This window comes from Pithys albifrons, chromosome 16 (genome assembly GCF_047495875.1).
Source record: "Pithys albifrons albifrons isolate INPA30051 chromosome 16, PitAlb_v1, whole genome shotgun sequence".
NCBI classification, from domain to species: Eukaryota; Metazoa; Chordata; class Aves; order Passeriformes; family Thamnophilidae; genus Pithys; species Pithys albifrons.
The window spans coordinates 13,335,016-13,350,124 of record NC_092473.1 but is presented as its reverse complement, the minus strand read 5'-3'; the positions used below and the strand labels follow the sequence as shown (position 1 = coordinate 13,350,124).

The following is a 15,109-nucleotide window of genomic DNA, read 5'->3' as shown; positions in this document are numbered from 1 at the left end:
CACCTTTTAATCAGTACTGGGTGGGAGGTTTGTTTGAGTTTTTTATTAAAGGCTCCCAAGGGTGATTTCTGGCCCCACTTTCACCACACCGTTACAGAAGCTGCTCTGTTCCTGTCCAGGCCTTACTATAAACAACTTCATGTCTCACAGCACAGTTAAGTTACAGTGAGTTTTTTTGCTCTGTGTCATATGGCAAGCCACATCTTCACCCAGCACCACTGCCAGTCAGTTCAAGTCTCCCTCATTTATCCTGCCCTTCAGTACAAAGCAGTGCTGAAAAGCTTTGCAGTTGCATTCCCAGGGATGGGAACAGACCTGCGGAGAGAACATTTAGTCAGATGGCCTTAAAAGCTAAAATTAGACATAAAGCTGCTGTTTATCTTCAAGCCTGGGAACAGGGAGGTGTTTTATGTGTCAGAACTAGTGGCCTGACATCAAAAACCAGGTATGAAAGTTTGCCACTGAAGAAGTGGGCTGGCACAAAGAGCAATGATGCTTTTATTTAAATGAGGTTGGCTGCCAGCACCAGCGAGTTTCGCTATCAGGACTGCAGATCCCCGATACCATCTGTAACACACAGCCAGCCTATTATGCTGTTCTGTTGTGTGTGTGGTTGTATACATAAAAATAACGAGAGTTAAGAGACTCTGTATACCACACAACAGCCTGTGCACCACGGCTGCTCTGTCAGGTATTCCAGCCTGTGGAGGTCTAGATCCTATCAAAACCATTTCTGCACCAGCCAAGAAATACTTGATCTTCAGAGAAAACATAAATTACATGCAACATGTGTGTGTATGTCACGTATATCATCAAATCTTATATGTGCAAAAATGTCTTTCCATGTTAGGCTGATGAATCTGTTGATTTTTTAGTATATTGTCAACACTGCATTTTAAGTTTTTTCCTAAAGCATGAAAATCAGCAATATTTGGGACTTTAAAATAAATAAGCAAAATGTAAAATGCTACATATAGATGCTGCAAAAGGTAAATGGCTGTTTAACACCTCTGGTTTGTCCACAGCTAGGAGGGGCCAGGAAACAAATTGTTTTAGCTTCAGAAAAGACTTTTTAAAAAAATAAACTCAGCCTCTTTAACTCTGATATTTTGTATTTTAATTTAAATTTATTTTCCTAAATAATGTTCACCTTCCAATCTTCTATTTTGAACCTCCGTGCCTTCCTGTAACAGCACTGTCTTTTAAGGTGCATGTTGTCTTTTTTAACAGATCACTGCTTAAAACCCCTGTAGGTCACAACCCTATTAGCCTGTTTCAGAAGCTGATCTCTCTCCCTGGAGATGTGCAGGCCTCTCCCACCAGGAGATAAATGGTGGTCCCCTGCTCAAGAGCCATGGGATGTTCCCAGGGCACTGAACTGAAGAGGAAGGAGAGCATCACCTACTCAAACTCCCCTGCTTGAGCTTTTACTGCATCACCCAAAGGGAAAAGACTGTGCTGACAGGGATCAGTCCCTTGGCAGGGTGTTTTTGGCCAGCAGCCCCTCTGACACATCATGGCCATTGGTGCACAACTTCAGTAACATCACTATCAGCTGAAGCAGACACAGATGACCAGCCAGCCACTCACTCCTCCCAGCCTCCTTTGTGTCAATAAATCTTAACCTGGCTGTTTGAGCAATGTTTAATCATAAACAGTTTAGAACATGCTCCAGAATATAAACAGAGGTGAGTAGAAGAAAAATGGAGAGTCCAGTACCGAGAATCACTCACCATTTGCTGCTGAACCAGGTTAACAGAGAGCAGAGAAACAAGGAACTCCTCAGGAACAGAACACAAGCACCTGGTGTTCATTTAAAACAATGATGACGCAAAAACATTAAAGTACTGAGAAGGATTTAAAGGACTAAATGCATTAACATTCTTGGTTCTCTTAAAAACAAACAAAAAAGAAAAATTAAATTGCTTAGAACACCCACTTTGATGCATGGAAATAAACTACCCTCATTGATCTCATCCCACTGCCATTTACAACAGTCTTGATTCCCTTCTGTGTTGCTAATCAAGCTAAAATTAACTCTTCTCCTGCTTACCACACATGCTGGAGCCACAAAAATCAACACATGGGCAGCAGGACCGATTATTTCTCTCCACAAGTGCAGCCCACCTTGCTTATGTGGTAAATGTATTTAGGAATTACAGGATCTCTCCTGGGATTTTGGTCACATTTATCACGGGGCTGGACAGCTGTTTATATTGGGTGACAGAATAAGCAGCTCTTACACTGAAACACTTCTGAACACCTTCTAGTCACTGTCGGCCTCTACAGACCTCTGTAAAATGGGCTGCATGAAAATGGGAATTTCAGTCCTGTTAAGACAGTGTCCATCTCAGAAGAATCAACATCATATTTGTTATTCCTGCTTTGACAGAGAGCTAAGACGAGTCTTAAGCCACCACCTCCACAAAGCCTGGAGGACTCTTCTTGCCCAAAAGTTTGGGGCATATTTAGAGGACACTGAAATTCATTTATTTGGTTGTCACTCTGACACATTGGTAAAGAAAATACATATGTATCATAGATTTTTGTTCTAAAGCAGCTCCATTTTAGATCCTGATGGGATGTGTCAAAGGAAAAAAGCTAAACCAAAACAAATTCCAACCGTATCAGGTAACACCCCTTAAACAAAGCTAAAGTACAGATCAAACTGGCAGAAGTTTGGAGTGGAACAGAAGCTTAAAAATAAAAAGTACTCTGTGGAGATATTCTTCAAGCATGTGCTTGACAGCAGCCAAGGTTTTATGGTATTGGAAAAATACAGTAGTGACAAACAAGGTGTATCCATTCCCCCCAAGCGACCTCACTGCCCCACTATGTTAACTCAAGTGCACAAGGAAAGGCATCTCGTATGAAACAAAGCAGGATGGTATTTAATTCTATATCTGCTCCTGCCACCCCTGTCCTACACCAACCCTTCATCAGGTATCAAATTCTACACTCTAAGACTGAAATGGCAGATACTGCACAGTCTTGGATCAGGAATAAGTTTTGCTCAGCCCTTGCAAGGGCTCAGAGGTAGGATGTGTCTCACCTTCCTGTAGGACTTCTCATATCCCACTTTCCCCATCCTGGGGAGCTCTGCCGAACCACAGCTCCCAGCCCCGCTGACAACACACAACCCCAGCTGCTTCAGGACTCCTGGACCCTGGCCAGGACCAGGCAGTGAGTAGTCAGTCTGATGCTGTTTCTCAGAGATGTCACAGAAATGGTGAACACCAGCTCTGTAACACACACACATTTACCCACAGAGTTTCTGCACCAGAAAAGGCTGCCTAGCCCACATTCACACTCAATTTTTCCCTTCTCCAAGACAAACCTTAAGATAAGAGCCTAAGTCTGGCTTCAATTCTACCACAACAGAGACCACAAGAAATGACTCAGCAGAGCACGGCCACCGCCAGCATCTCTCACTCCTTCCCCACTTCTGTGAAATTCAAGAGCCCTTCTGAGAGGCTTTCCAAGCCCCTGCTGCTCCCACTGATCTTCGTTAAAATGAAAAAGGTCAATATTAACTATTTTCCTTCTTTGCTCATCTTGGCAGAAACACTCAGTTATGTTTCTCCCTCAGTCACAAACCACAATTAACACCTCTCTCAGTGCCAAAGAAAAGCCCCACCTGCACCCACGCTCTGAGGAACTTCCCTGTACCAGCTTCTACAGAGAGCTCTGTTTTCAATAAGAAACTGAGCAGCACACCAAGAATTAAATATGTAGTGACAGTATGGAACTAACTGCAGAGCCACAGCTGGCCTCTGTAAGTAGCACTGGTTATTCATTTCCATACTTCACTCAATACCAAGAACTTTAAATCTTTGATCAAATGCCATGGAACTTCCAGCTGGCTGCAGATCCTGCCCCTGCCACCACACAAGTCTGGCACAACTTCGGTTCTACCCCTATTTTCACCCTAACTCCCATTCTTCTTGAGGAGACTCTTCCTTTATTACTACAAGTATCCGGATCCTTTGGAAATTTCTATAGCCCAGAGAAGAAACCAACCATTTGAAAATATCACTTCATAAAACCTCCTAATAACCATCAAGGAAAGAGGCACTTGTTTCAGCATCTTTGCTGGATACACTAGAGCAGTTTGATTCTCACTTAAAATCTCATTTACAATGCCATCAACTTTCTCCTAATGGGCCATTCATCATTGTAGGGTTTGCTTTGAAGGAGCCAGCCCAATTCCTTGAAAGGTCTCACAAGTCATTTAGCAGACTTACCCTTCCAAAGCCACGGAACTACCCATAAAGACATTAGCAAAGGCTGTGCAAAACAAAATAACCTCAGTAAAGCTCAGGAAAGGATCCTAATTTCCACATACATATGCCAGAAAAAGCTTGTGTGTGGGATGCTACTAACCTTTGAATTCAATCAGACTCTCTAAAAGGGCTCTAATACACAGAGCATGACTATGATGTGTTTCCCTTTGAGGCTGGTTCAGTTCATCCAGACAGTGATTTGAAAGAGCTAATGTACTATTTATGCACATTATAAAAAATGATCCATATGGAGTTAGACTTTGCAAAATGCTCACACAAGTCCATTCCACTGCCTCTGAAGACATTTCACAATCCATTCAATACCCAGTAGAGGAAGCCAGGATTACTGTTTTAAAACAGCTCTGAGGGTAATTTAAATGTTTTAAAAGCTGCCATCTTCTAGACTCGGAGCCAAATAAACATTTGGGGCAACACAGAGCCTTTCACACAAATGTCTACATAGTGAAATTCACCTGCAGCCTTCAAAATACTGACATTGAAAATAAAGGTTAGAAGCGAATCCCAAGCTCAAGCTTCTCTCCTACTAAAAAAGGAGGAAAAGAGAATAATTATACTGTGATTCAGGAGATGATGATATACTGGACTGGCTTGTGAAAGACCACCTAGCAGGACGTGGCCAAGATTGCAAACAATATAAAAACCCAAGATTACTAATGTGTTTTAAATCATGCCAGCACATACTGAGGGGTTTCTTCCTTGAGAGGAGTTTGAACAGCTTCAGTGACAATGATTCTTGCAAAACAACAGCATATAAAGAAGTTGTTGCCACAGTGGTTTCACTATTTTTACATCAAGAAAATTTAGGAATTGTATTGTGACCTTGTTATACTACGCTTCAGTAGAGTATATAAAATTAGGGAAACATTTTATGTTAACTTGTGTATCTTACCCAGAATATACATATGTACGTCATAGTTTGCAATTTCAGCTTTTTGGTAAAGAGGTTTCTGGCCCTTCTCAGCTACAGGTTTTTGAAGTAGGACTTCTCATACTTGTTATATTACCTGGTAGAGCCCAAAACAGGAGAAATTGAGAAGAAACCACAGCCACTTGGAGAAGAGGATGTCCCCACTTGGTGACAAGAGACCTCAGACTTGGAATCACTATCCATCAAAACAAATTTGCTTCCTTAGTTCATGTCGTGGCTGTTTGCAGTGAGGAGGCTCAACTGTAAACAGACGATGTGCAAGTCTAAACTACTGGATTGTGCCTGTTTCCAACAGCCAGTTTGCATATGCCTTGTTTACACAAAACACACACACAAAAATGCTAGCAACCCCTTTGTGGAACCACGACACACCAGGAGTTTTCTCCTAAGAGCTCCTATGCCTGAAGACAACTTCAGTGCTTGCCTTAACATTCCATGAAGACATGAGCAGCAAAGCCTTTGACTTCCTTTGCAGGTCTTCTCAGGGCTACAAGAGTTTCATTATGGCTTGTCTCATTAGATTGTGTCTGAGAGAGACATGGGAAAAGAAGAGATACTGTAATTACCCAGCTGAATGGATGAGGCAGAAGGAGGCAAAGCCACCCAATTGCCAGGCTTGTTGACAGTCGACACCCCTTTACACACGGTGGGCAGGTGGCCAATCCAAGGTACACACCTTACGTCAACCATGGGACAATTAAAAAAGGAACCAGATCAATAAATAAATAGAAGTTGGCACATCTCCCACACCCTCGCTAGTCTGGCCTACGCCTCAAACTGAATATGAAAAGCAAAGTCATTTTTGGTCTACCCATCAGGTGGAAACAAAATTTACTTTCTGTGTCTAGTCCTCTTCTCCTCCCACGCAATCAGGATTCTGAGCGTGTAAGAGTCCAGAGTTCTTATGCCCTCGAGAGAGGAAAGGCCTCAAGTTGCTCAAGAACAATTCCTTTAGCAAGTGCACAAACTGGCTCTGCAGGGAGTCCAGTCTTGCTTAGACAAAGTGTTGGTGGCTTCTGTATGTGGCCTTAAGGGAGATAGAAGATTAAACAGTTTGTGTGGGAAGACTCTCCAAGGCTCTCCTTGAAGTGGCATGAAGCAGAAAAAAAGGGGTACAGCTACAATGTTGTATTTCAGAGAGAATGGGAGGGACATCCTTTTCCACAGAGCTCACACCACCTCTACAAGGCTTTTTGTCTCCTCATTCTGTTCTAAAAGAAGGAGTGCACTGTACCTGTACATGAAAACAAGCTCTTATGCCAGAAGATTCTTGAAACAGGATAGTAAGTGGCAACAATGTGCTTAAAGTTTTCTTCCATTTCCCCTCCTATCCTAATCACACAGCATGTATTAACAGATCCAGACTGTCCATCTTTGCTCCCTCAGCTAAGGCAGAGCTCCCAATTAACTTCTACAGTACTTTTCCCAAACTGACAAGATGTCCTTAAAGAACAGGAAAATTACATATCTGGTACATTTAAAGGAGGGAGGAAAACCACTGAAGTAAATTGCGCATACACAACAAACGACAACCCAAGAAATTAAACCAGCTTTTAAATTACTAAAAATAGACAGGATGGGAGGGAAGGGACTATCAATCAAACCTCAGAGTTGCTGAATATTCAAAGAACAGCCTTCTAATAGACTGCTCTCTCAAGAATGCTTGAAATTTTTATGATAAAAAATGCACGAGGACATGAAAAAAAGAGCAGTAGGATAACGAAGAGCAAAATACATGACAGAAATGGATACAGAGTATTAATTAGGCCATTAAGATACTTAAATATTTTACTGTCCAATAAAATATGTATTTCATAAAAATTAAGTGCCATGCAGAGGGAATGCACACATGCATTTACTGAGCTGTTCTGAAGAAACCAAAGATGTGAATTACCAGCAAAAACATTTGTGGACAAGAGTGAATAGACATTATGAAAACTGTATTTGTACTATGAAAACAAGTAATATACTATTGGATGGAAATTTTCAGTCATATTTACTTAAGAGAGAAATTCATCTGCTCTATAAGCATCACATCAATCTGCTTTTATGAGGAGTCTGCAGTCAACTGAAATAGGGAAACTTGTAAATACTTGAAAAAACTGTTCAGTGATTAATAATGAATTATTGACTGAAGTGAATGCATTAAGATCAGACAATAATTTGTACTCACAATTAGTCGATTAACCACATCTGAAGTACATCAAGATGTCTTTTTATAGCTCACATTCAGAAGACAAGAAAAATGCTTGGCTTTTTCATCTTACAGGTTTGTTAAAAAACCCCAAAGTCACTGCCAAATAACACCCAGACCTTCAGCTCCACGTTTTTCTTGGTTTCAGTCTTGCAGTCTGTTACAGCAGGGCCCATCAGCCATTCTGGATGCATAAACCAACATTTTACCCTATTTTTACCAGGCAGAAAACACTGCATAAGCTCAATGGACTTCTTAGGCATTTGCTGCAAAACATATGCAATTTTAAGAGAACAAAGACTTTAACCATCCAATACACCATGGACTAAGCCCTACAGTGTGCTGAGATTTCATACTTTCTTTTCTTTAAAGTAGGAATCCTGAAGTGGGTATCCCAGCCATGACTTTGTAACCTCAGGAAACTCCGAGATGTCAGAGGACCGAAACAAAGATAATAAAACAAAGCTGGTGGGTATGTGAGAGAGGCCTCTGTGCTCTGAACTGCTGTTAAGGAAGAGGAAAGAATCTGTACTAAAAGCAAATGAGAATTTTTCTCCCTTTTCATTAACATCACCAGCTCAAAAGCACATGATTTTTCTTTTTTAAAGAAAGGAAAGCTGGCTCATCCACATCTAAGCAGCAATAAGGTGAAGCTTGGTGTGTGGAGCATTTCTGGTTACAGAGAGTGCCCCTTGGCTGTGACAGCAGAGCACCAGACAGTGACTGCTCAGACACTCACACAGCTACAGGGAGCTCAGAGTAAATCACCACATGTCAGAGGAGCTGATATGGAGCTGAGTGCTAGCAGAGATCCACCCTGAACAGGGAAGCCAGCTGGAGCTGTCAGAGCTCAGAGTGGTTTAGGAAGCCCCTCACTGTCCCCTCTGTCACCCCACACTGTCACAGTGCAGCCCCCAACTCAGCTGAACACACTCTGTAATCGCTGTACAAACTCCTGTCAATAACACACACTAATTACCACACCTGGGCCAGTAATGAGCCTTTATTTGCATGGCATAAGTGGCAAATTCAAGTAGTTTCCTGTTCTCTACCAACATCCTGTTGCCACATCTACTCCTCCAGGAAACTGCAACACCGAGCAAGAGAATTTGGCGTCCCACAGAACGGCCCTGACACCAAATGGCTTTCGGAGCAGTTACCAGGAGCTTGCTTACACAGAAAACAATCACATTAATCTGCTTGTCATTTATGCTTTCAGTTATTCAGTGCAAGGCTGCCTACCCTGTCTTCTGGGGAGAGGGGAGAAAAAAAGCAAACAGCATTATTTTGATTTGTTATCAGAAGTCAAACCAGACGCTCGGCATTGAGGATGCTCACACAGCTGGCACCAAAACAACTAAGATATGAATTACTATAATAATTTTTATTCCCATTTTCATAAAAGCAAAAACCTCCATACTGATTTATCCCCTAGATTTATATAGAAACACAACAGAACCAACTGAAAGGATCCCACAGTAATCTGAGGATACATGTCACAATTAGAGTTTGCAAACACAAAGAAGTTCCACCAGCACAACTTGAATCCACATTTAAGCCTTTACAGCTGAGGCTCTGCACAAAAATGTACATGACAAGTGTAGCATGTTCTCGTTAGAATTACTCTTTTCATTATCAGCACATCAGCTGAGCTGAACTAAATCAAGCCTGGTTTAAAAGAATCCATAAGGACATACACTGAGTTTTGCATAGCCTTAGTTTATATTCACAGCCTGACTTAAAGCACAGCTATTTTTGAATCAACAAATTGAGCAGCAGTTTCACATGAGAGAAACTTTCTTAAACGTTTAATATAACTCATGACAAATTGAGCTGCTTAGCCAAAAATTATTACTTGACATGAATTCCATAATTAAAATCAAGTAATCCTTTATCACATCTTGCTGTGCAACAAAAAACCTGTTCTCAAAGACAGGCTTTGAAATTAAGTAAGAGCATGAAAAATAGAAGACGAAGCACTAAGAAAGCGAATCTTTAAAGAGTTTCTAGTGAGAGCAAAACCACCATCCACAAGTTGTGGCACAGCCAACGAGGCATTTCAAACAAAGAACAAAAAAATGGTTGCAAATGTAGATTATGCAATATTTAAGTAAAACTACCTGAGGAGTTACCAGAGACAACAAACATATGCAGCATTCAGACACAACTGGTTCTGTAGTGGTGGTTCTGTGGTCAAGGCGTTTCCTCAGTGTGTGTATACACAGTGTGCAGTTCTCTCTGAGATGTGAGGACACCCTCACCTGTACCCTCTGTGATGGCTTCACTCTAAACCACAAGAATTGAGGGCAAATGGTTGGTGAGGTCACCAGAGCACTCAGATACATTGTGTCTATCTACATTTTTCCAGAATATGTATTTTTTCTTAAATTGAATTAGTGCCTCCAGTCACTGGGTAACAGACTGTACAATCACATCCCTTAAATATTGGCTCCAACTCTCCATTTTCTGCTTGGTTACTAAACCCCAGCTGCAGAGATTCCTCCACAACCCACATGCTGAGGGGAACTTGTGTACTCACAATACAGAAAGATTAATGCACGTGTAAAATTCTGCAGGATCAGCACCTTGATATGTGGTCAGAGTATTGGACTATTTATTTTTGTCAAGTTTATTGAGTGCCTGTGAAAATCCCATTATAAATAACGCAGTGTGCTCTTAATAAAACTTCATATGCATGGTAAGTTTTCAATTTATAATGGGGCTTATGTACATTATAAATTTTTTTATTTTAACTCCACGTTTAATCAAACTTCACACATCCATATATTTACTTCCCTAGTATTTATGCTCAAACTAAAACAGCTCCTCCATTTATTTCTTCCATTTCCTAAACACTGAAAGAACTACAGGTCTAAAAACTTGTTTTTATGCTTAGAAATCTCATAGTGAAAGAATCCATTTACACTGAAAAACACCAACTTCAGGCTCCATTAATTGCACTACTGCAAAAATTCAAAATGCTCACAGAGCAATAAGCAAATATCCCATGAAACATTCCCAGATAAGTACCATTTTCCAATCTGTTGAGCTCCCAGTTCCAAATGCTCAAGTGCCATTATCAGGCTATGCTCGAGCAATATTTGCAGCTTTTAGTCAATAGAACTTTTGTATTTAAGCAGCATTTGAAGACCTGACCCGGAGCTGCTTAAAACTCAGGTTAGCAAGTTTAACTTTCAAATGTTTCAGTTCCTTTGGTTCTGGGGGAGGAAAATAAATAAATAGCTTATTTTAGTTATTAGAAGTCTCTAACTTGTTATTGTCACTTATTTTAAAAATTGAGTCAATTTTGAAGACAACAAAGAAATAGTTAATTATACAGCCTTAACCTGATCCTGTAAACATCTGATTACACTGTAAATCTGAAGGAATTACTGCCTGCCACAGAAAAAAGCACTCCAGCTAAGGGTTCCTGCTCTCATACTTAGGGTGATATCAATAGTTTTTAACACCTGGTGCGAATCCTCCTGATAATTTTGAGCTTCTTTCTTTTCCTACAGGAAAATGCCAAGATATTTATCCCCTGATTTCCAGCTCCCACTAGCACAGCTAAAAAACCATTGCAAGCTAAAGAAAGAGTTTCTAGCAATACTTAATTTGATTTGAAGCACTCAGTTTTTATGTAAGTACTTACATAATTTCATCTTGATTTATATTTGTAATGCCTGTTGTAAGTGAGGCACTTATTAATTAAACTGATTAAGGGTGTTCAGCTGTACCCTGGGCCCTCCACTCTTCCACCCACTTTGCTCCTAACTGTCATTAACCTCTAGGAAAAGCCCTCTTTGTTGGTCATTGTTGTTTAATTCTGCTTTACAGTTATGTCATCACATCTGTGAAATACAACCTCCCATAACAACACAGCTGTGCAATATGAGACTCCTGCCCAGCAGTAAAGTCCTGGTTGCAGCAGATTATCTGTACACACGATGCTGATGAAGGAAGTGATAGGAAGCTTTTCAAAGGCCCTTGATTTTGAACAGGTCTGTTGAGACAAGAGTTATGCAGAGTCTTCAAGAGAGGTCTCAAACTCTTCCTCTTTCCTTCCATCCCCACTCCAGACAAAATCTTCTGTACCTTTCTGGAGTAACTACTTCTAGACTTAGAAAACCTTATAAAGAGAAGTTTTAAACAGAAATAGTGAAGTGAGAAGAAACCTCAGAAACAGAATTTATGAGCTCAGAATCTATTTTTTAACAAATAGCATGAATTACAGCTGAAAGACACTTTTTCCTGGAACCCTCTGCTTCCATTCATGATCTCATGATGCACAAGCATTTCCTTTGCATGTAACAGAACAGCAGCAGTGACTGCAGTGGTCCAAAAGAAACAGGACTTTGCACATTTCTGCCATCCTTTAGAGGTGGAGGGTGGGGGAAGGAAGGGGCAACCATCCAAACAACTAGTTCTTAAAATATTACAGCAAGAGCTCCCCACATCACAAGGACCTCCCTCTAAATCACTGAATGGAATGACCATTAATTCCTGAAATTTAACAGGAACTGTGCATCCTGCTGGTACATGGAGAAGGTGGGGCTGTATCAAACGAGGCAGGAGAGTTACCATAATATACAGTGAAATACACATTTTTTCTGCCAAGTCTGTGTATTACAACCTGTCCTCACTTTGTCCTCCTTTTGACAATATGAGCTTGCAGAAAGCACACAGGCCTAAACCGTAACAGCAAAACCACAACACCTCTTCATAGAAAAGAAATGGCACCAACCAGCATTTTAGGTTTACTGGATTTTGTGTGTGTGTGTGTGTGTAGTGGGGCAACTGGGAGGGAATTGTCTGATTTTTCAAGAGCAGAGATAACAAGATAACAGCAGACAGTTTAAAGCCTCAGTCAAGACTGTGTATACCAAGTTGCAACAGGATTTTCTTTTTCCTTGTCTAGGTTACAAACCCTTGACTGGCCAGTAAGGAATTGTTTACCTGTTAGAAGCAAGGGGGCAAATTCCTTTAGATTGATGCAAAACATTTTCCTACTCTGGAAGTCAGAAAGGGAGGAGCATCAAGTTTATTTATGTAGCTCAAACAGAGGTCAAGCTCAGAGGATGTCTTATTGTGCAGAGTTCATAACTGTACATTAAACTCCTCCCTTCAAAGTGACTCCCACTCCAGAAGTCACCAGCAAAGTGGAGAGAAATAAGCAACCAGGTTGCTGTTTGAGAGGGTTTTCTATCACAATGCTTATGATTAACCAAGAGAAGAAACAGAATGGCAGGGAGGATAAACCCAGAGCCAGAGCGAAAGACAACAGAAATGCCCTGGGCTTTGGGTGGTCTTGTTTTACAAAAGCAGATTAATTAAAGAGACACTAAAGGACATCTCTTTTAGAAAATGAAACATGTTACAAACCCAAACGCCTCAGAGAGCGAGCAGCTAGGGAGTTATAACTAAATTACTAAGTACAAAATGAAGCAGCCTGCAGAGGAAATGAGTAATTAAAAAACCCTCCCCTGAGCTACAGGCTGGTGAGAGAGGGATAACTCCAGGACCCTGGTGCTGGAGGTAAACAGTACCAAAGCCAAAACGTGACAGATGGAAACAGATGTTTTATACAAACAACAAACCCCCCATCTCCTGCCTTTAAGGAGCGTTTTCACTCAGAGGTGGCATCAGACACAGCCTGCGTGGTACAACCTGAAGAGATGCCTGCAGGAATTACATCACCCACCACGACCATGCTGTGCCCCGGGGCGAGGCACTGCAGTCGCTGGACAGTGCTCAGCAACCATAAACAATGTTTTCAGAGGAAGAAATAGCTCAACGTCAACCTCGTTTTCTTTCTGCAAGAGAGTTTAACAGAGCACAGACAACCACTTGCCTGCTAGAACAGAAACCCTCCTGCAGCCCTCTGCCCTTCCTCAGGGATGCAAAGACACCTTGGGCACCTGCTGTCCAGGTGTCCTGGTGAGCAGCATCACCCTTGGCCTGATCCAACTCCTTTTTTCTTTTGCCTCAGAGAAACACCAGGAGCTACACTTAACCTGCCAACCATAAACATAACTACTATGGCAAAGCGGTTTTCAACTTTTCCCACTAGATCTTTTCCAGGGAAAACAAGTAAGTTTTAGCCCAATGACAAGAGTTCTTTTTCACTGATTTATCTTTTTGAAACCCCTTAAGGTCCACCAGTTGAACATGAGTCTGTCAGCAGGCAGGCATGGAGGAGGATGATAATGATGATGGGGGACACCCTGCAGTGAGTGGCTGACACAGTTCCCACACACATGGCTCCCTCAGAAGGAGCAGCCCTAATGAACATCATCCCCTTTCCCAGTCACAGGCAGGCGGGAAGGTGAGGACATCCCCTGTGGATGCAGAGGTGGATCCCTTGGCTGTCACCAAGCAGACATCCCGCACTGCCACCTCACTCAGGCTCTCCATCAGGCGAGTGCTCCTCACCCACCGTGACCAACCTCAAGCGAGGGGACCTTCACTGTCCCCTCAGGCTCTCTGTGAGCAGGGAGATCCCTCACAGCCCCCTTAGCACTGTCCCCTGAAGCCCTCACTCCTTCAGAGGCAGACCCTCGGGCCCTTGGTGGGCAGGGGGATACTTTACTGTGTCCTTCATCAGCGCTGTGCCCTCAGTGTCCCCCCAGACCCTTCTCCCGGCAGACCCACCCCCTGCTCGGGGCGGAGGCCCCGCACAGCCACCCCCTCCCCGCGCCCCGCTCGGAGCGCCCTCCCCGGGGCGGGGGGTCCCTGCCCGGCCCCTCGGGCCGCCCCAGCCCCGCCGCCCCGGCACTCACTGCGGCGGGAGCTGCAGGGCCGGGCCGCCGCGGCGCTGGAAGGCGCCGTCCACGAAGACGCCGTTCTTGCCGAGGCAGCGCAGGTAGAAGTGCGGCTCCTGGAAGCTGAGCTGCAGGTGCCGCCGCGAGATGAAGCTGGAGTGCCCCATGTTGACGTCCACCGACCCTTGCGAGGAGTTGCGGCCTATGGTGACGGCCGGCTGCCGCATGAGGAACTCGAACTCGCGGCCCTGCAGCCGCGCCAGCACGGGCCCGGCGCAGGCGGCGGGCGGCGGGGCCGGGGGCGGCGGCCCGGGAGGGGGCGCGGCGGCGGGGCTGCAGGGCGCGGAGCGCAGCGCCAGCAGAGCCCGCGCCCCGCTGCTGTCCTCCCCGACTTCGGCCATGTTCCCCGGCAGCGAGCGAGCCAGCGTGCCGGCCTCCGGGGCGGGGCCGGCGGGGCGGGGATCGCGGGCACGCGGGGCGGGGCGGGAGCCGCGCCGGCCGCCGCCTCCTCCGCCGGGCGCGGCCCCGGCGCGGTGAGGGTACGGGGCTGGGACTGGGGCGGCAACGGCGGCCGCGCGGCGCCGCCTGCGGGACGGGGCTGGAACTGCAGGCAGCGCAGCGCAGGGCAGGCAGGACGAGCAGTGCCGACAGAACAGGGCAGGCAGAGAAAGCAGAACCGGCAGCGCAGGGCAGGCAGCACGGGCAGGGCAGGCAGAACAGGGCGGGCAGGGCAGGCCGCGCGGGCAGGGCAGGCAGGGCAGGCCAGGGCAGGGCAGGCAGCGCAGGGCAGGCAGCGCGGGCAGGGCAGGCAGCGCAGGGCAGGCAGGGCAGGCAGCGCGGGCAGGGCAGGCAGCGCGGGCAGGGCAGGCAGCGCAGGGCAGGCAGGGCAGGCAGCGCGGGCAGGGCAGGCAGCGCAGGGCAG

The 15,109-nt window shown here is 44.5% G+C and overlaps 1 protein-coding gene across 1 annotated transcript in view; it reads right to left on the bottom strand.

The window, feature by feature from the left end:
* The window catches only part of FOXK1 (forkhead box K1), a 46,974-nt gene extending 32,348 nt beyond the window's left edge, over nucleotides 1–14,626 (bottom strand). The window contains exon 1 of the mRNA XM_071570774.1: nucleotides 14,206–14,626. Coding sequence (XP_071426875.1) covers nucleotides 14,206–14,588 — 383 coding nt within the window. The 5' untranslated portion in view covers nucleotides 14,589–14,626. The remainder of the gene's footprint in view (nucleotides 1–14,205) is intronic.
* Nucleotides 14,627–15,109: the final 483 nt, after the last annotated feature.